Raw genomic sequence first — 19,673 nt, forward strand, 5'->3', positions numbered from 1 at the left:
GTGTGAGCTAGCACACGCGTGTGCACGTCCCACGGGCATGTGCGGGGACCCCACGAGGGCCCTGTGTTGTGCCCCCAGCCCCGTATTGTGCCTCACGGGCACACTGCATGGCGCTGGCGCCCAACAGCGGGGGCACCCCACTCTGTGCCCCTGCCCCAGTGCCCCCAGAGTCCTCAGCTCAACTGCCGCCAGTGTCCCAAGTGCCCCCTGAGTCCCCAGTGCCCCCAGTGTCCCAAGTGCCCCCTGAGTCCCCAGCACCCCCTGAGCCCCCAGTGGCCCCAGCCCCAGTGCCCCCAGTGTCCCAAGTGCCCCCAGTGTCCCAAGTGCCCCCTGAGTCCCCAGTGCCCCCAGTGTCCCAAGTGCCCCCTGAGTCCCCAGTGCCCCCAGTGTCCCAAGTGTCCCTAGAGTCCTCAGTGCTCCCAGAGTCCCCAGCACCCCCTGAGTCCCCAGTGCCCCCTGAGTCCCCAGCTGTCCCAGCCCCAGTGGTCCCAGTGTCCCAGTGCCTCTGTGTCCCCAGTCCCAGTGGCCCAAATGCCCCCTGAGTCCCCAGTGCCTCCAGTGGCCCCTAGAGTCCCTAGTGTCCCCAGCCCCCGTGCCCCAGTGCCCCCAGTGTCCCAGCTCCAGTGCCCCGAGTCCCCAGTGGCCCCAGGAGTCCCCAGTGCCCCCTGAGTGTTCCCAGTCTATGTCCCTCTGCATCCCCAGCCCCAGTGTCCCCCCCCCGGTGTCCCCAGCCCCCGGTGGCCGCAGCAGCCGCAGCGTTCCCAGTGCCCCAGGCAGGCAGGCAGAGACAGGAGGTGTCTGCAAGGGGGTTTATTGCCGGGGGGGCCACCCCGGCCCGGGGCTGAAGGTGCTGGGGGGGGGCACAGTGGGTGCTGGGGGTGCAGTGGGTGCTGCACCCCACGGAGTTCCTCTTCACCCGCTCAGCCCTGGCACTGTCCCTGCAACAAGATGGGGGTCAGCACCCCACAGAGCCCCATCCCCCCCAAGCCCTCCCAGCCTGGAGCCCCCCACCCTGAGACCCTCCAGCCCCACGCTCCCCACTCAGAGTTTGTCCCCCCCACAGTCCTGTGCCTCCCACCCGAGGACTCCCCAGCTCCCAGCCAGGCTGATGCCCTTTGGGGAAACTGAGGCACGGGGGGAGGCTCAGCCAGTCCCCAGTGCCCCCCAGGCTCCCAGCACCCCTCACCTGGGGGGGGCTCAGCACCCCTCGGGGCCAAAGGGCTCCTCGCACAGCACTCTGCTGCCCGACCGCTTGCCGTACCTGGGGTGGGGGGAGACCACACACGTTAGTGGCGGGGGGGGGGGGGGACTGCAGCAAGCAGGGGGACAGGGGAGCAGTGGGGGGCAGCTGTTTGGGGGGGACAAGCTGCAACGGGGAGCATGCTGCAACGGGGAATGCACTGCAGCAAAGGTCTGGTTGCAGCCGGTAAAAGAATTGCAAGAGGGAAGAGTTTGCAGCAGGGAATAGCTTGCAAGAGGGAGCAGCTGCAGTGAGCAACATGCTGCAGTGAGGACCAGCTGCAGTGAGCAACATGCTGCAGTGAGGAGCAGCTGCAGTGAGCAACATGCTGCAGTGAGCAACGTGCTGCAGTGGGCAGTGGAGCGCAGCAGGAGCAGGTTGCAGCAATGGAGCAGGTTGCAATAGGGAGAATGTTGCAATAGGGGACAAGCTGCAGCAAAAGTCTGGTTGCAGCAGGTTAAAGAGTTGCAACAGGGAGCCACAGCAGTGAGGAGCAGCTGCAGTGAGCAACGTGCTGCAGTGGGCAGTGCAGTGCAGCAGGAGCAGGTTGCAACAGAGAGAGTGTTGCAATGGGGAACAAGCTGCAGCAAAGAGCTGGTTGCAGCAGGTTAAAGAACTGCAACAGGGAAGAGTTTGCAACAGGGAAGAGTTTGCAACAGGGAAGAGTTTGCAACAGGGAGAGTGTTGCAACAGGGAGTACACTGCAGTGGGCAGTGGCAGTGCAGGAGCTACCCTGCAGCAAGAGCTGGTTGCAGCAGTCAGAAGGTTGCAGTGAGGCAGCAGGGTGCAGCGTGTGCTGCGGCAGGGAGCTCATCACAGAGCTGGTTGCAGCAGGGAGCAGGCTGCAGTGGGCAGCACTCTGCAACAGGGAGTACCTCATGGCAAGGAGCACCTTTCATCAGGGCAGCGTGGGGCTACAGGGAGTAGGTTACAACAGGAGGCAGACTGCAGCGTGGCAGCATGCAGGGAACACACTGCCACGGGCAGCAGGTTGCAACAAGGAGTGCATTGCAACAGGGAGCATGTTACAGCAGGGAGCTCATTTCAGCAGGGCAGCTCATTGCTTGGGGGTGTAGGTTACAGCATGGAGCAGGTTACACCAGGGAGTAGCTTGCAATGGGGAGTAGGTTACACCGGGAAGTAGATTACAACAGGAAGCAGGTTATGACAAGGAGTAGGTTACAGCAGGGAGCAGGTTACCACAGGGAGCAGGCTACAACAGGGAGCAGGCTACACAGGGAGTAGGTTACACCGGGGAGCAGGTTACAACAAGGAGTAGGTTACAGCAGGGAGCAGGTTACAATAGGGAATAGGTTACACCAGGGAGCAGGTTACACCAGGGAATAGGTTGCACCAAGGAGTAGGTTACACCAGGGAACAGGTTACACCAGGGAATGGGTTACACCAGGGAGCAAGTTACAGCAGGGAATAAGTTACAGCAGGGAGCAGGTTACAACAAGGAGTAGGTTACACCAGGGAGCAGCTTACACCAGGGAACAGGTTACAGCAGGGAGTAGGTTACAACAAGGAGCAGCTTACACCAGGGAACAGGTTACAGCAGGGAGTAGGTTACAACAAGGAGTAGGTTACACCAGGGAGCAGCTTACACCAGGGAACAGGTTACAGCAGGGAGTAGGTTACAACAAGGAGTAGGTTACACCAGGGAGCAGCTTACACCAGGGAACAGGTTACAGCAGGGAGTAGGTTACAACAAGGAGCAGCTTACACCAGGGAACAGGTTACAGCAGGGAGTAGGTTACAACAAGGAGTAGGTTACACCAGGGAGCAGCTTACACCAGGGAACAGGTTACAGCAGAGAGTAGGTTACAACAAGGAGCAGCTTACACCAGGGAACAGGTTACAGCAGGGAGTAGGTTACAACAAGGAGTAGGTTACACCAGGGAGCAGCTTACACCAGGGAACAGGTTACAGCAGGGAGTAGGTTACAACAAGGAGTAGGTTACACCAGGGAGCAGCTTACACCAGGGAACAGGTTACAGCAGGGAGTAGGTTACAACAAGGAGCAGCTTACACCAGGGAACAGGTTACAGCAGGGAGTAGGTTACAACAAGGAGTAGGTTACACCAGGGAGCAGCTTACACCAGGGAACAGGTTACAGCAGGGAGTAGGTTACAACAAGGAGCAGGTTACAGCAGGGAGCAGCTTACACCAGGGAACAGGTTACAGCAGGGAGCAGGTTACACCAAGGAGCAGGTTACACCAAGGAGCAGGCTGTGCTCACCGGTGCCGAGTGACGACGTTGAGGTACTGCTGGAGGTCGTTGTAGAAGCGCAGCAGCTCCTCCACCGGAGCATCGTCCCCGGGGTAGGTTGGCTGAGCAGGGCTGGCAGTGCCAGGCTGCCCAGCCAGCAGTGCCAGGGCACACAGCAGCAGCAGCAGCGGCGGCCAGCGGGGAGCCATGGCTGCGCCACGCACAGCGGCGTCACGCACCGGCGCGGGTGGGCGCGCACACACACGTGCATGCACCTGCACGCACACACACGCATGCTCACACCTGCACACACACGTGTACACACGTGCATGCACACAGCTGCACACACATGCACGCTCACACGTGTGTGAACACGTGTGCGCACACGTACACACACATGCATGCACACGTCTGAACACACACATGTACACACATGCTCACACCTGCACACACACATGTACACACGTGCATGCACACATCTGAATACACACACATGTACACACATGCTCACACCTGCACACACACGTGTACACACGTGCATGCACATATCTGAATACACACACATGTACACACATGCTCACACCTGCACACACACGTGTACACACGTGCACACACACACCTATGCTCACACGTGCGTGAACACATGCACACACACGTACACACACATGCATGCTCACACATGCACACATATGCACACACACATGCTCACACACATGCATGCTCACACATGCACACATATGCACACACACATGCTCACACACATGCATGCTCACACATGCACACACATGCACACACACATGCTCACACACATGCATGCTCACACCTGCACACACACATGCACATGTGCATGCTCACACACACGTGCACACACGCATGCTCACACGTGAACACACAAACACATATGTGCCCACACAAACACCTGCATGCACGCATACATGTATGCACACACAAACACATGCACACACGTGTTCACCCCACTCCCAGGGTGCACCCCAAGAGCATCCCCCACACACACACACACCCCCAGCTCACCCCCAAGCACACCTCCCCGTGTCACCTCCCTACACACAGCTGCCCGCGCTCAGCCTTGCACGCCCGTGTGCCCACCCGTGTCACCCCTTCCTCCCTGCCGCACAGCCCTCAGCCCCGCGTCCCCCGGCCCTGGCGTCGCCACCCCTCCTGCCCCCAGCCTTGCCACCCCCTGGGGACAAGGCTCCACTCACCTGATCCCGGGAGCGGCGACAGGAGGGGGGCAGCGACACGAGGGGGCGCAGCGACACGAGGGGGCGCAGCGACACGAGGGGGCGCAGCCGGAGTCCTCGGTGACACCGCTGCCAGCCGCGCTGGCCCTTATATCCCCCCTGTCCCCTCTGCTGATGTCACCTGCCACGAAGCACCTGTGGCCAGGTGGCCACACGGCCCGGGGGGGGCACAAGGGCCATCGAGGGGGGGACAGAAGATGTGATGAGGGGCGAGGGGGGGGCGACAGGGACACCTGGCCCCTCGCACAGCCCTGGTTAATGTTTGACCCTGGGCTGGGGGGGAGCTCCGGAGGGACCTGGGTGTCCGGTGTCTGTCCCAGGAGAGGGCGGCAGGGTGGGGACAGGGGGGACAGGGGCACGGGGGAACAAACGGAGGAGGCTGACAGAGTGTAAGGGGTGAGGATGGAGGCTGGTGGGAGGGGTGGGCGGCAGGACAGAGGGATGGGGAGGGGGATAGAGGGACGCTGGATGGGACAGGGGGACAGTGAAAGGGACAGACAGATGGCCGGGGGGGTGGGAGGCAAGGGGGGAAAGGACAGAACGGAAGGACAGAAGGACAGAGAGCGCGGGGGTGGGGGACAGCAGCCAGCCCCTGAGGTGGCCGGGACCGAGGACGTGGCTGTCCCCCCTGCTCCCACCGTGGGCTGGGCTGGGGGGGTCAGAGGGGTGGGGACAGCCAGCACCCCCTGCACCCCAGCACCCACACCCAGTGCACCCCCTGCATCCCCAGCACCCACAGCCAATGCACCCCACCAGCCACAGCTGGTGCACCCCCTGCACTCCCTGCACCCCAGCACCCCCTGCACCAACACCCAGTGCATTGGGCGTGCACCCCCTGCACCCCAGCACCCACACCCAGTGCACCCCACGCACCCAGTGCAACCCAGCACCCCATGCACGCCATGCACGCCATGCACCCACACCTGGTGCACTCCATGCACCCACAGCCAGGGCACCCCAGTACCCACACTCGGTGCACCCCCTGCACCCCAGCACCCACACCCAATAGGCACCCCATGAACCCACACCCGGTGCACTCCATGCACCTACATCCGGTGTACCCCAGCACCCCTTGCACCCCATGCACCCACACCCAGTGCACCCCAGCACACCATGCACCTCAGTACCCACACCCAATGCACCCCAGCACCCACATCCAGTGCAACCCAGCACCCCCTGCACCCAGTACCCACACCCGGTGCACCTCAGCACCCCCTGCACCCCAGCACCCACATCCAGTGCACCCCAGTACCCACACCCAATGCACCCCAGCACTCACACCCGGTGCACCCCAGCACCCCCTGCACACAGCACCCACACCCGGTGCACCCCAGCCCCCCTGCACCCTTCTCTCCAGCCCCCTCTGCCTCCTTCCTTCTCCCTTTCATTCCTGCCTGCACCCCTTCCTCTACACCCCCTGCACCCCCCCTGAACTCCCCTTCCTCCTCCCGCACCCCTCCATCCCTCCTGGACCCTTCCAGCCTCCCTCCATCCTCCCCTGCACCCCTCTCCCTTGTGCAGCCTCCCTGCACCCCTCCAGCCCTCCAGAACCCTTCGCCAGCCCCCACCGTACCACTTCAGCCTCTCCCGCACCCCTTCATCTCCTCTCCATCCCCCCCCCACCCTCCCCTGCACACCCCTTCAATCTTCTCTCCATCTCCCCTCCACGCCCCTGCACCCCTCCCTCCATCCCCCCCATCGTGTCCCCATCGTTGTGTCCCCCCCCCAAACGTCCACAGGACCCAGAGGGGTGCCCACGATCGTGCTCTTTATTCTGGGGCACAGAGGGACCACACGGGACCCCCCCAACAGCAGTGGGGAGGGGATGAGGGGTCAGGACCCCCCTCAATAGGACACCCCCGGGTTGGGCTCTGGAGGTTCCTGCCTCCCCCCCCGAGGGGGGGGCTACACTGGCCCTGGGTGCTGGGGCCCACCCTGAGCCCTGGGTCCCTTAGGGAGACACGGGGAGAGGCTGGGGTCCGGGGGGGGCTGGGGGTGTCGGTCACCAGGCGGAGTCATCGTCAGACCTGTGAGGAAGAGCTTGTGTGAGACAAGGGCAGGATGAGGACCCCAGCACCCCCCTGCGACCCCCACGCCAGGGGGCAGGAAAGGGTCTGTGGGGTGCTGGAGACAGGAAGAGGGCTGGGGGGCAGGGCTGGGGGCACTCACCGTGACCTGTCCCTGCTGGCCCCCAGGAGCAGCTCCAGCGCCGCGGCCTCGGGGCTGGCACGCTTGCCATACCTGTGGGACACGAGGGTGGCATGCAGCGGGAGGGCACACGCGTGTGCAAGGGGGGCGTGGGGCACGAGGGGGCACATGCAGCGGGAGGGCACACGCGTGCGCAAGGGGGGCGTGGGGCACGAGGGGGCACATGCAGCGGGAGGGCACACGCGTGTGCAAGGGGGGCGTGGGGCACGAGGGTGGCATGCAGCGGGAGGGCACACGCGTGTGCAAGGGGGGCGTGGGGCACGAGGGTGGCATGCAGCGGGAGGGCACACGCGTGTGCAAGGGGGGCGTGGGGCATGAGGGGGCACATGCAGCGGGAGGGCGCAGGTGTGCAAGGGACCTGCTGGGTGCCTGTGACAGCGCACAGGGGTGTGCAGAGGGGACAAGGTGCGCGGGACAGAGCACACGAGCGTGCCGATGGTGCCAGCACACCCAAAGGGTCTCAGGCAAGCACCGCGGGGCTGGCACGGGGGTGCTGCCGAGTGCCACACTCACCTCTGCCATCCCACACTCCCCCCTGTCGTGCCCCGCTCGCCCCTGCCGTGCCCCACTCGCCCCTGCCGTGCCCCACTCGCCCCTGCCCTGCCCCGCTCGCCCCTGCCCTGCCCCGCTCGCCCGCACCGTGCCGTGCCGTGCCGTGCCGTGCCGTGCCGCGCTCACCTCTGCCGTGTCACCAGGTTGATGTAGTGGCGCAGCGCCGAGAAGTACCGAGCCATCTCCTCGGGGGAGGCGTCGTCCCCGGGGCTCTCGGGCTTCGGGGGGTAGGCAGCCGCCAGCAGGTCCAGGCACAGCAGGGCGCAGAGGGCCACCACCAGCAGCACGCGCCACGCCCGTGGGGATGTCACCATCTGCGTGGGGATGCCTGCGTGTCACCCCTGTCCCCCCTCGGGGACCTCTGCCACCTCTAGGGATCCCCAGCCCAGCCCGCGGCAGCTCTGCCTCTGAACGAAGCCCCTGCTCCCCACCCCCCAAGCCCACTCCCTGCTTCCCCCCAACCCAGGACTCCAACCCCCCCCCCCCCCCAAGGGACATCTTCCCTCCAGGGACACCTCCATGTCCCCACGGGGACGTCTCCCCCTCAGAGACCACCGCATCCCCCCCCCAGGGACATCTCAGCCCTAGAGACCCCCTCCTGGTGTTCCCCGAGGGACCACCTCCCCCCACCCCCGCGCCGGGACAGACAGACCTCCCCCGATGTCCCCAAAGGGCCACCCCCTCCCTCCCCAGGTCCCCAGGAACCTCCTGCCGTGTCCCCAAAGGGACACCTCGCCCCCAGGGACAGCCCTTGCAACTCCCCGAGGGGACACATCCTTCCCAGGTACCCCAGAGACCCCCCCGCCCCGACCCCGGAGACAGCCCCTCCAGTGTTCCCCCCCCCACCAGAGACCCCAGCCCGCCCCTAGGGACATCCCCCCCAGCCCATGTCCCCAAGGGGACGTCACCCTCCCCGGGGTCCCAACCTCCACAGAAGACACCCCCCCTCCAGGGGACCCTCCAGGGGACCCCCGTCCCCGGGCTGTCCCCACACTCACAGTGGAGCAGGTGGGAGGTGACAGGCAGGGCCTGGCAGCGGGGTGATAGTGCTGGGGACACCGTGGCTCCTCCACCCACCCAGGCTTTTATAGCCTGTGGGGGACGCTGGCTCCTCCCTCACCCGTGACCGACCCACGGGCACGGCAGGACCCCAGCAGCCCCCCCACCGGCACCAGCCCCGGGGACACGTGCCAGTACCTTGTCATTGTCCCTTGGCGGAGACCACCCCCAGCTGGGTGCAGCGAGGGGCTGGGTGCAGGGACAGGGCATGGGGGACAGGGAAGGGACAGAGGGACATGGCATGTGGCACATGGCAATGCCAGACGGGCACAGCACGGGGACATGGATGTGACACACAGCCAGGGCACAGGGACATGGCACAGGGACATGGATGTGACACACAGCCATGGCACAGGGACACAGATGCCACACAGCCATGCAGAGGGACACAGAGATGCCACACAGCCATGGCACAGAGACACAGAGGGGGCAGAGGTGCCACACAGCCATGGCACAGAGACACAGAGGGGGCAGAGGTGAGACGCAGCCCTGTGACGACCTCGGCACACGGCAGTGGCACGGAGGGACACCGGCCACACACCGGGACACAAACGCCACTGGCACAACACAGCACCTGGGGGGACATCAGGGGCACAGCCTGCGACACCCCCCCCGGCGGGAAGGGACACCGGGCAGGGCTGCCTCAGTTTCCCCCGAGGGCCGAGCAGGGCACGGAGCCGCCGCCGCGGCCGCTTGTCACTGTCACCGCGGCCCCGCCGCCGCCATCGATCGCTGTCACGGCCCCCCGGGACAGATGAGGTGACCTTTCTGCTCCCCGCCACCAGCCCCCCGCGCCGGGGGGGACACAATAATTCCTTATGGATTTGGCATTAAGGAGCTGTCAGCCAGCCTGGCTCCGGGGAAACTGAGGCACGGAGGCACCGGCGGGGACGTGCTGCGAGCAGCCACCGGGACGGGGGCCACCAAGGCCACCATGTAGATGCTGGGCTGGGGACAACAGGGTCCCCAAAAGCCTCAGCGTGCGCCCACGCAGGAACAGCCAGGGCGATGGAGGGGACACAGCTGGGTGGGGGCCCCGAGGGGTGCCACCAGCCCGGCGGGAGGGGACACAGCTCGATGGGGACCCTGCCAGCCCGGCTGGAGGGGACACAGCTCGGTGGGGACCCTGCCAGCCCGGCTGGAGGGGACACAGCTCGGTGGGGACCCTGCCAGCCCGGCTGGAGGGGACACAGCTCGGTGGGGACCCTGCCAGCCCGGCTGGAGGGGACAGAGCTCGGTGCGACCCTGCCAGCCCGGTTGGAGGGGACAGAGCTCGGTGGGGACCCTGCCAGCCCGGTTGGAGGGGACAGAGCTCGGTGGGGACCCTGCCAGCCCGGCTGGAGGGGACACAGCTCGGCGGGGACCCTGCCCGGTGCCACCAGCCCGGTTGAAGAAGACAGAGCTCGGCGGGGACCCTGCTCGGTACCACCAGCCCGGCTGGAGGGGACAGAGCTCGGTGGGGACCCTGCCCGGTGCCACCAGCCCGGTTGAAGAGGACACAGCTCGGCGGGGACCCTGCCCGGTGCCACCAGCCCGGCTGGAGGGGACACAGCTCGGCGGGGCCCCTGCCCGGTGCCACCAGCCCGGTTGAAGAGGACACAGCTCGGCGGGGCCCCCGCTCCTGGCTGTCACCAGCCCGTTCGGAGGTGCCACCAGCCCAGCTGGAGGGGACACGCACCCCACTCCTGCCCTGGTCCTCACCCCGGCGAGCGGCGACAGGGGCACAGCTCCTGGCAGTGCCACCACGGGGGGCCGCAGCCCTGCGGGCTGGGGCGCGGCGGGGGGGGGTGGTCCCATCCCGGTGCGGTGGCCACAGCGGTGCGAGGGGACACAAGCAGGGGGTCGCCGCCTGTCCCCACGTCAGCCTGGGGATGGGGCGCGGAGAGGGTGGGGGGGGGGGGGGGGGGGGGGGATGTGAGCAGCCCCCTCCCCAGCTCAGCCCAGAACCTTTCACGTCCCCAGCGATCGATGCGGGGCTGATCGAAGTGAGGGGGTTGGGGGGTGCAAGGCTGCGACGTGCCCCCGGGGCGAGGGGAGCTTGAGACCCACCCCCCCCCCCCCGAGGGGTGCTCCTCTGTTTTGGGAACCCCCCCTCCCCCCTTCCCAAAACAGAGGAGCACCCCTCGGAGGGGTGGGGGTGGTAGTCCACCCCCCCCAAGCCAGCGGCAATGTCACCAATTCGTCACTGATGTCCCCAAACCAAGGCTGGGAGGGAGAATCAGGACCCAGGCGGTTTGCCCCCCCCCCGCCTCACTCTCACCCCCGGGATTTGGGGGGGGGGGGGAGGGGGGGAGTTGAGGGGGGGGGGCCGCAGGAGGCGAAGACTTTTCTGCACCATTTCCCTGAGTGGCAGCAAACAGCAATTTTCCAAAGGTCACAGGATGGCTCTGAAAGGAGGTGGGGGGGAGGAAATGTCACCCCCTCCCCCCCCGCCATCTACACCCCCCCTTTATGGGCCACCCACCCCCCCCGGGAAGGACTTACAGGGGATGAGAGACACAGGAGGTGCCCACGGGCAGGGAGGGGGCTGAAGGTTCATCCCTAGAGCCCCAGAAGCCCCTGGGAGGGCGGGGGAGGGGGGGGGAGGGGGGGAGGGGTCCTGTGGGATCAAGCGGCCCTCCCCCTCCCCTCCCACCCCTCCCCTCCCAGCTTGTGCCGGGGGACAGGGACGGAAGGGGACAGGGACAGCAAACAGGACCCTGCCGCTTCCCCGAGCTTTATGGCCCCCGGTTCCGCCGGAGGCACTTGGGGAGGGGAGGGGGCGCGGGGGGGAGGGGGGAGGGGGGGGGAAATCCCCCCCTCCCTGGGAGGAAGGTCTCTTATCAGCTCCTGTTTGCTTTTCCACAGCCCAGCCCCGGGAGGGAGGGGGCACACAACACCCACCTGCCCAGCCCAGGGTGGGAGGGGACAGTGACACAGGAACCCCACAGGATGGGGACAGTGAGACTCTGTGTGTGTGTCCCCCACCACCCCCCAGTAAGCCACCAGTGAAGCCCCCTCCCCACCCCCCCATCAGAGCAGGAGCCTGGGAACAAGGCAGCAAAACCCAGCCCAGGACCCCGCTGCCCCCACCCCAAGTTTCCTCCCCCCAGAGGGAGGGCAACACTCAGGACTGCCCCCCCCATACACACACAATGCATGCTGGTGCCCCCCACCCCAAATAGCTTCAGTCCCCCCCCAAAGCAGCTCCCCCCCCCCATCCCAAGCCCCCCAAACTGACTCTTCCCCAAGCACTTCCCTCGTCCATTATGAGCCCCCCCACCAAGAGGCTCCCCTCACCTCAAGCCCCCTAAAGCAGCCCCCCTCAAGGCCCCCACAATGATTCCCCCCCCCAAATGTCTTCTCCCCCGAGTTCCCCAAAGCAGCTCCCCCCAAAGCCATTCCCCCTCCAAGTCCCCCAAAGCATCTGCCCCCTCCCATCATCCCCCCCCAAACCAGTTTCTCCCTCCAAAACATCTTCCCCTCCCTAAAGCCCCCCAAAAGAACCTCTTCCCCACCCAGAGGACCCCAAATCAGCTGCCCCCCCCACCAAAAGCCCCCCAGAACAACCTCTCCCACCAGGAGACCCCAAACCAGCTTCCCCCCTACTGCAAAGCCCCCAAACAGCCTTCCCCCCAACCTCAGCCCCCCCCAAAGAGCTTCCCCAGCCAAAAGGCCCCCAGAAGAGTTTCTCCCCCCCCCAAAGGCCCCCAAATCAGCTTCTTCTCCCCAGTAAGACCCCCACAACAGCCTTCCCCCCACAAAAAGGCCTCCAAAATCAGCTTCTCCCCCTTGACTTCAACCCCCCCTAAACAGCTTCCCCCCAAAGCAACTTCTCCCCCCAAAAAGGCCTCCAAAGCAGCTTCCCTCTGACTCCAACCCCTCCAAAGGAGAGGGAGAGGGAGGGGGGGAAAGGAGAGGAAGGGGGGGGGGATGGGGAAGGGAGGAAAGGAGAGGGATGGGGAAGGGAGGAAAGGAGAGGGATGGGGAAGGGAGGAAAGGAGAGGGATGGGGAAGGGAGGAAGGGAGAGGGATGGGGAAGGGAGGAAGGGAGAGGGATGGGGAAGGGAGGAAGGGAGAGGGATGGGGAAGGGAGGAAGGGAGAGGGATGGGGAAGGGAGGAAGGGAGAGGGATGGGGAAGGGGGGAAGGGAGAGGGATGGGGAAGGGGGGAAGGGAGAGGGATGGGGAAGGGGGGAAGGGAGAGGGATGGGGAAGGGGGGAAGGGAGAGGGATGGGGAAGGGAGGAAGGGAGAGGGATGGGGAAGGGAGGAAGGGAGAGGGAGGGGGAAGGGAGGAAGGGAGAGGGATGGGGAAGGGAGGGAGGGAACAACCTCCCCACAGAGTGGCCAGCCCCCCCCCACACACTTTTCATACAGAAGCCCCCTCCTCAACCCTGTTCCCCTCCCCCCCTCAGCACAGCAGGAGCCAGCAGCAAAGGCTTCCAAACGTATTTACAGGTGAAAAATACAAACCCCTCCCGCAGCCACACCCCCGCAGCCCCCTCCAATAAATAGCGGCCAGTGGTTACAAACCCTTCCCCTTCCCCTCCCCCCCCCCTCCACGGCGCTGCCGGCCCTCCCCCCAGCCCCGCAGCGGCCCCCCGGGGGCTCAGCCGTCGGTGGCCAGGATGACCACGGCCCCGAAGATGCCGACGTTCTGGCCGATGAGCTTCATCTGGTTCCAGAACTCGACGCGGCGCGCCTGGTGCCAGTAGCCCAGGTTGCCGTCGATGAGGAGGATGGCCGGCGGCAGCACCACGGCCAGCACCTGCGCGGCCGCCCGCACGTAGTACCCCGAGAGGAAGGCCAGGGCCAGCAGCCCGTAGAGGATGAAGAGCAGCTGCAGCGTCAGCTCCCCCCCCAGCAGGTGGTTCAGGTAGGCCAGGCGGTCCTCCTTGCTGTGCTGCAGGGAGTAAGCCTGGGGAGAGGGAGAGGGGGGAAGGAAGGAGGCTCTGAGGGTGCAGGGGGGAAGGAAGGAGGCTCTGAGAGTGAGGGGGGAAGGAAGGAGGCTCTGAGGGTGCAGGGGGGAAGGAAGGAGGCTCTGAGGGTGCAGGGGGGAAGGAAGGAGGCTCTGAGGGTGCAGGGGGGAAGGAAGGAAGGAGGCTCTCAGGGTGAGGGGAGGGAAGGAAGGAGGCCCTCAGGGGTGGGGGGAAGGAAGGAAGGAGGCTCTCAGGGGTGGGGGGAAGGAAGGAAGGAGGCTCTCAGGGGTGGGGGGAAGGAAGGAAGGAGGCTCTCAGGGTGAGGGGAGGGAAGGAAGGAGGCCCTCAGGGGCGGGGGGAAGGAAGGAAGGAGGCTCTGAGGGTGCAGGGGGGAAGGAAGGAGGCTCTGAGAGTGAGGGGGGAAGGAAGGAGGCTCGCAGGGTGAGGGGGGAAGGAAGGAGGCTCTGAGGGTGCAGGGGGGAAGGAAGGAGGCTCTGAGGGTGCAGGGGGGAAGGAAGGAGGCTCTGAGGGTGCAGGGGGGAAGGAAGGAAGGAGGCTCTCAGGGTGAGGGGAGGGAAGGAAGGAGGCCCTCAGGGGTGGGGGGAAGGAAGGAAGGAGGCTCTCAGGGGTGGGGGGAAGGAAGGAAGGAGGCTCTCAGGGGTGGGGGGAAGGAAGGAAGGAGGCTCTCAGGGGTGGGGGGAAGGAAGGAAGGAGGCTCTCAGGGTGAGGGGAGGGAAGGAAGGAGGCCCTCAGGGGCGGGGGGAAGGAAGGAAGGAGGCTCTGAGGGTGCAGGGGGGAAGGAAGGAGGCTCTGAGAGTGAGGGGGGAAGGAAGGAGGCTCGCAGGGTGAGGGGGGAAGGAAGGAGGCTCTGAGAGTGAGGGGGGAAGGAAGGAGGCTCTGAGGGAGAGGGGGGAAGGAAGGAGGCTCTGAGAGTGAGGGGGGAAGGAAGGAGGCTCTGAGGGAGAGGGGGGAAGGAAGGAGGCTCTGAGGGTGCAGGGGGGAAGGAAGGAGGCTCTGAGAGTGAGGGGGGAAGGAAGGAGGCTCTGAGAGTGAGGGGGGAAGGAAGGAGGCTCTGAGGGTGCAGGGGGGAAGGAAGGAGGCTCTGAGGGTGCAGGGGGGAAGGAAGGAGGCTCTGAGGGTGAGGGGGGAAGGAAGGAGGCTCTGAGGGTGAGGGGGGAAGGAAGGAGGCTCGCAGGGTGAGGGGGGAAGGGAATGGGGAGGAAGGGTGGGGGATTTGGGGCAGGGGTGTCTCGGTTTGAGGAAGGGAAGTGCACAGGGGGAAGGGAAAAGTTGCAAGGGCTGGAGGAAAAGTGCTAGGGGTGAAGGAAGAGCTCCTGAGGGCAGAGGGCAAAGAGGGCAGAGGGCAAGCCCCAAGGGAAAAGGGGAGGGCAAGCCCCAAGGGCAGGAGGGAAGAGTACCCAGGGGAATGGGAAGGGCCAAGAAAAGTGCCCAGGGGGAAGGAAAACCACTGATGGAGTGGAAGGAAAAGCTTCCGAGGGGCAGTGGAAAAACTGCTGGATGAGTGGAAGGAAAAACCTCTGGGGGGGAAAAGGAAACTCCCTGGGGAAGGAAGGAGGCTCTCAGAGTGGGGGGGGAAGGAAGGAGGCTTTCAAGGTGAGGGGAGGGAAGGAAGGAGGCCCTCAGGGTGAGGGGAAGGAAGGAAGGAGGCTCTCAGGGTGAGGGGAGGGAAGGAAGGAGGCCCTCAGGGGTGGGGGGAAGGAAGGAAGGAGGCTCTCAGGGTGGGGGGGAAGGGAAGGAAGGAGGCTCTCAGGGGCGGGGGGAAGGGAAGGAAGGAGACCCTCAGGGGCGGGGGGAAGGAAGGAAGGAGGCCCTCAGGGGTGGGGGGAAGGAAGGAAGGAGGCCCTCAGGGGCGGGGGGAAGGAAGGAAGGAGGCCCTCAGGGGCGGGGGGAAGGGAAGGAAGGAGGCTCTCAGGGGTGGGGGGAAGGAAGGAAGGAGGCTCTCAGGGTGAGGGGAGGGAAGGAAGGAGGCCCTCAGGGGCGGGGGGAGGGAAGGAAGGAGGCCCTCAGGGGCGGGGGGAAGGAAGGAAGGAGGCTCTCAGGGTGGGGGGAAGGAAGGAAGGAGGCCCTCAGGGGTGGGGGGAAGGAAGGAAGGAGGCTCTCAGGGGCAGGGGGAGGGAAGGAAGGAGGCCCTCAGGGGCGGGGGGAAGGAAGGAGCTCTCCAGTGTGACCCAGCCCCGCCCCGGCAGCAGGCTGGGAGGCAGCCGGCGGCTGTCTCCCCCTCCCTGGCGCCCCGGGGGCACCCCGAGGGCGCCCCCCGTACCTGGCAGATGAGGTAGATGCCAAGGAAGACCTGCCCCGTGGACTGCAGGGAGCGGCTGCGAGGCTTCTGGCGGTAGAGCTCCCCGGCCCCGCTGGCCAGGATGAGGAAGCCGCCGATGATGGCGATGGTCCTGGAGTACATCCGCACCTGCGCCGCGCTCACCGTCACCCCCTGCGCCCCCCAGCGGGCTGGGCTGGGGAGGGGGCGGCAGGCAGGGGCGGCAGGGCCTCACCTTCAGCCAGTCGCCGTAGTGGACGTGGCCGCCCACGTGGGAGGCGTAGGTGGCCACGGCCAGCTGGAGGGCAGCCCCCAGGGCGAACCAGCGGCGCTTGACCCCGAAGGACATGAAGCTGGCACACAGCACGGCCACCCCCATGTCCACGTACAGGTAGGGGATGGGGATGTCAGGCTTCCTGGGGGAGAGCACAGCAGATCCAGCCCCTGACCCCAGACTGCAAGCAAGCACCCCAGGCCATGCTCACCCTCACAGCCCCCCACCAAGCCACCTGAGACCCCCTGCCAGAGCCCTCCCCTAGCCTCACACAGCCCTTCAGGCCTTCCACAGACACACACCACCCCTCTCCAATCGCTCTAAGCTCCCAACTGCCCCTTCTGCCCTTCCCACAGGCCCCCCACCCCCGTTCACACAGCCCCACGCACAGCCCGGCCCCCATACTTCCTGCAGGAGACCCTCGGCTGTCCCACACCTACCCCAGCAGCCTGTCGGCGCCCCCACATTCCCAGCTCCCCACTCTGAGTGCCCTGTACCTGCCCCAGGCCCTCACAGTCGCTCAGCCTCCCCGCGACTCCACACCAGCCTCAGGCACTCCGGGCCTCCCCCAAGCCCTCAAGGTTTACTCCAGCCCCACACTTCCCCGCAGGGCCCCCGGATATCTTCCCCCAGGCTCTCACCAACCCCAGGTCTTCCCCACATCGGTCCCAGACCGGCTGAGCTGAGCCCAGCCTCCCTCACAGCTCCACGCCAGCCCCTCGTCCCCCTCAGGGCTTCCAGAACCTCAGCCCACCCCCAAGCCTCCTCCCCCCAGGCCTCCTGAGCCTCCCCTAGTCCCACATCACCCCAGCCCCAGGCTCTAGGGCCTCTCCCGGTCTCTCCCAGCCCCACACCAACACCGATCTCCCCGGGCCTCCCCGAGCCGCCCCCCGCCCCAGGCCTCCCCCGCGCCCCCCCGGGCCACACCGCCGTCCGTCGGCGCGCTCGGCGCAGAGCAGCAAGCCGCTGAAGCAGTGCCAGAAGGGGAAGCGGGTCAGCAGGACCCCGCCGCCCGCCGTCAGCAGCCGCAGCGCCCGCCGCCGCCAGCCGCGGGCCGCCGCCATCGCCCCCAGGCCCCGCCCCGCCGGAAGTGCCGCGCGAAACCCCGCCCACCTGCCTCGGGAAGCCCACAGGAGACCCCGCCCCCGCTCCAACCCCACCCAATCACCAGCGCTCCCCGCCGGAGGGCCCGCCCCCTCACAGAAGTACCGCCCCATCCCGATTCATTCCGTCCATAAGCACCACCCACCGCTCTCAGGACCCACCCCAAGAGGTTCCACCCCACTAAGGAAACCCCACCCCCTCCATGACAGCCCCTGCTGGGAGCTCCACCCCACTAAGGAAACCCCACCCCATCCATACCAGCCCCTGCTGGGAGCTCCACCCCGCTAAGGAAACCCCACCCCATCCATACCAGCCCCTGCTGGGAGCTCCACCCCGCTAAGGAAACCCCACCCACCCATAACCCGGCCCTTCAAGAGGCTCCTCCCCACTTAAAGAAGCTCCACCCCATCCATAACACCGCCTGCTGGTAGCTATAGCCCACTAAGGAAACCCCACCCACCCATAACCCTGCCCTTCAAGAGGCTCCTCCTCACTTAAAGAAGCCCCGCCCCATCCTGAGCCTTCTCCGCCCCCTCCACTATAATCCCGCTGGAAACCCCTCCCCATTATGGAAGCCCCTCCCGCTAAGGAAGCCCTGCCCAACCCCAACCCACCCCTGCGGGAGGCCCCGCCCCATTTGCAGAAGCCCAGCCCACCCCCGCCCACCCAGCAGGCCCCATCCTCCACGGAAGCCTCACCCAATCCTAACCCACCCCGCCAAGGAAGTCCCGCCCCGCCAGGGAAGCCCCACCCAATCCTAACCCACCCCCTGGCGGAAGTCCCGCCCCTCCCCGCAGCCCCGGCTCCCCCCGGCCCCAGAGCGGCTCACACGGGTGATGGTTAAAAAAATTCCGGGTTTATTGTTTTCGCTAAACAATACTAAAAAATTTTCCTTTTTTTTTTTCCTTTTTTTTTTCTTTTTGTGTTTTCTCTCCTCTTTAAAAGTCTCTTTTCTTTCCTTTTTTTTTTGTTTTCTTCTTCTTCTTCTTTGTAATTTTGTTTTCTTTAGATTTTTCACCTCTCCTAATAAAAGGCAGGGCTGGGACTGGCCTAGGGATGGGGAGGGGAGCGCTCTGCAAGAGATAGAAGGGGAGGGGAGCAGCGGGGGAAGAGGGAAATTAAGGAGAAGGGGGGAAGAGGAAAACAAAAAGGGAAGGGAAAAGCAAAGAAAAAGGGAAAAGCAAAGAAAAAGGGAAAAGCAAAGAAAAAGGGAAAAGCAAAGAAAAAGGGAAAAGCAAAGAAAAAGGGAAAAGCAAAGAAAAAGGGAAAAGCAAAGAAAAAGGGAAAAGCAAAGAAAAAGGGAAAAGCAAAGAAAGAGGGAAAAGCAAAGAAAGAGGGAAAAGCAAAGAAAGAGGGAAAAGCAAAGAAAGAGGGAAAAGCAAAGAAAGAGGGAAGAGCAAAGAAAGAGGGAAGAGCAAAGAAAGAGGGAAAAGCAAAAAAAAGAGGGAAAAGCAAAAAAAAGAGGGAAAAGCAAAAAAAAGAGGGAAAAGCAAAAAAAAGAGGGAAAAGCAAAAAAGGGAAAAGCAAAAAGAGGGAAAAGCAAAAAAAAAGAGGGAAAAGCAAAAAAAAGAGGGAAAAGCAAAAAGAGGGAAAAGCAAAAAGAGGGAAAAGCAAAAAAGAGGGAAAAGCAAGAGGGAAAAGCAAGAGGGAAAAGCAAAAAGAGGGAAAAGCAAAAAAGAGGGAAAAGCAAAAAAGAGGGAAAAGCAAAAAAGAGGGAAAAGCAAAAAAGAGGGAAAAGCAAAAAAGAGGGAAAAGCAAAAAAGAGGGAAAAGCAAAAAAGAGGGAAAAGCAAAAAAGAGGGAAAAGCAAAAAAGAGGGAAAAGCAAAAAGAGGGAAAAGCAAAAAAGAGGGAAAAGCAAAAAAGAGGGAAAAGCAAAAAAGAGGGAAAAGCAAAAAAGAGGGAAAAGCAAAAAAGAGGGAAAAGCAAAAAAGAGGGAAAAGCAAAAAAGAGGGAAAAGCAAAAAAGAGGGAAAAGCAAAAAAGAGGGAAAAGCAAAAAGAGGGAAAAGCAAAAAAGAGGGAAAAGCAAAAAAGAGGGAAAAGCAAAAAAGAGGGAAAAGCAAAAAAGAGGGAAAAGCAAAAAAGAGGGAAAAGCAAAGAAATAGGGGAAAAATGGAGGTATTAAGACATGGGGAGAAAAAAGTCAAGAAGAGAAAAGATAGGAAAAAAGTAAAAGAGTGGAAAGGAAAAGTAATTTTAAAAAATAAGAGGAAAAATGAAGAGAAAATGAAATTTTTTTTTTTAAGTCTGAAGAGAAAAATTTAAAAGATAAAAATCAAAAGTGCAACAAAAATAAAGAAAAAAAAATCCCAACAGCAAGGGGAAAAAAAAAAAAAAAGGATGGAAAGAAAAACCAGAAACCAAACCCCAACAAAATTAAATTAAGAACTAAACCTCCCCCCTATAATAAAATGAAGAAATCAATGAAATCAAACAGAGAAATAAAAGCTCCAAATTAAAACACAAAAAACCACAGCAAAAGGGAAAGAAAAGATTGGGGGGGGGGGGGGGGTGGGGGAGGGAAATCAAAATAAATCAAAAGCAGAGAACTAAGATTAAATAATCAGAGATTCCAGTAAGAGGGAA

General features: G+C 63.3%; 3 protein-coding genes across 3 annotated transcripts; all 3 read right to left on the reverse strand.

Moving 5' to 3' along the window:
• Positions 1-1,197: 1,197 nt before the first annotated feature.
• LOC104304663 (pancreatic hormone) lies at positions 1,198-3,661 on the reverse strand. Its single transcript, XM_054176637.1, has 2 exons — positions 3,483-3,661; positions 1,198-1,261 (listed from the first exon to the last, which is right to left on the reverse strand). Exons 1-2 carry the CDS (start codon positions 3,659-3,661, stop codon positions 1,198-1,200), a joined length of 243 nt encoding a protein of 80 aa, XP_054032612.1.
• A 22-nt stretch (positions 3,662-3,683) lies between these two features.
• On the reverse strand, positions 3,684-7,809 carry LOC128898943 (pancreatic prohormone-like). The gene is made up of 5 exons (XM_054176611.1): positions 7,601-7,809; positions 6,884-6,955; positions 4,676-4,849; positions 3,844-3,863; positions 3,684-3,727 (listed from the first exon to the last, which is right to left on the reverse strand). The coding sequence occupies exons 1-5, from the start codon at positions 7,786-7,788 to the stop codon at positions 3,684-3,686; spliced, it is 498 nt and encodes a 165-aa protein (XP_054032586.1). The 5' UTR covers positions 7,789-7,809.
• A 5,310-nt stretch (positions 7,810-13,119) lies between these two features.
• Positions 13,120-17,063, reverse strand: TMEM101 (transmembrane protein 101). Its single transcript, XM_054176893.1, has 4 exons — positions 16,912-17,063; positions 15,946-16,126; positions 15,714-15,860; positions 13,120-13,431 (listed from the first exon to the last, which is right to left on the reverse strand). The coding sequence occupies exons 1-4, from the start codon at positions 17,046-17,048 to the stop codon at positions 13,123-13,125; spliced, it is 774 nt and encodes a 257-aa protein (XP_054032868.1). The 5' UTR covers positions 17,049-17,063; the 3' UTR covers positions 13,120-13,122.
• Between the last annotated feature and the right edge of the window lie 2,610 nt (positions 17,064-19,673).

The sequence above is a fragment of the Dryobates pubescens genome, chromosome 36, assembly GCF_014839835.1.
Source record: "Dryobates pubescens isolate bDryPub1 chromosome 36, bDryPub1.pri, whole genome shotgun sequence".
Lineage (NCBI taxonomy): Eukaryota > Metazoa > Chordata > Aves > Piciformes > Picidae > Dryobates > Dryobates pubescens.

Coding starts and splice junctions, on each gene's coding strand:
- LOC104304663 (XM_054176637.1), bottom strand. CDS start 3,661: ATGGCTCCCCGCTGGCCGCCGCTGCTGCTGCTGCTGTGTGCCCTGGCA. Junction 1,262..3,482: donor AACGTCGTCACTCGGCACCG/GTGAGCACAGCC, acceptor CCCCCACCCCAG/GTACGGCAAGCGGTCGGGCA.
- LOC128898943 (XM_054176611.1), bottom strand. CDS start 7,788: ATGGTGACATCCCCACGGGCGTGGCGCGTGCTGCTGGTGGTGGCCCTC. Junction 6,956..7,600: donor AACCTGGTGACACGGCAGAG/GTGAGCGCGGCA, acceptor CGTGTCCCACAG/GTATGGCAAGCGTGCCAGCC. Junction 3,864..4,675: donor GTCGCCGCTCCCGGGATCAG/GTGAGTGGAGCC, acceptor GTGTGTGTTCAG/ACGTGTGCATGCATGTGTGT.
- TMEM101 (XM_054176893.1), bottom strand. CDS start 17,048: ATGGCGGCGGCCCGCGGCTGGCGGCGGCGGGCGCTGCGGCTGCTGACG. Junction 16,127..16,911: donor GAGCGCGCCGACGGACGGCG/GTGTGGCCCGGG, acceptor GCTCTCCCCCAG/GAAGCCTGACATCCCCATCC. Junction 15,861..15,945: donor ACTACGGCGACTGGCTGAAG/GTGAGGCCCTGC, acceptor AGCGCGGCGCAG/GTGCGGATGTACTCCAGGAC.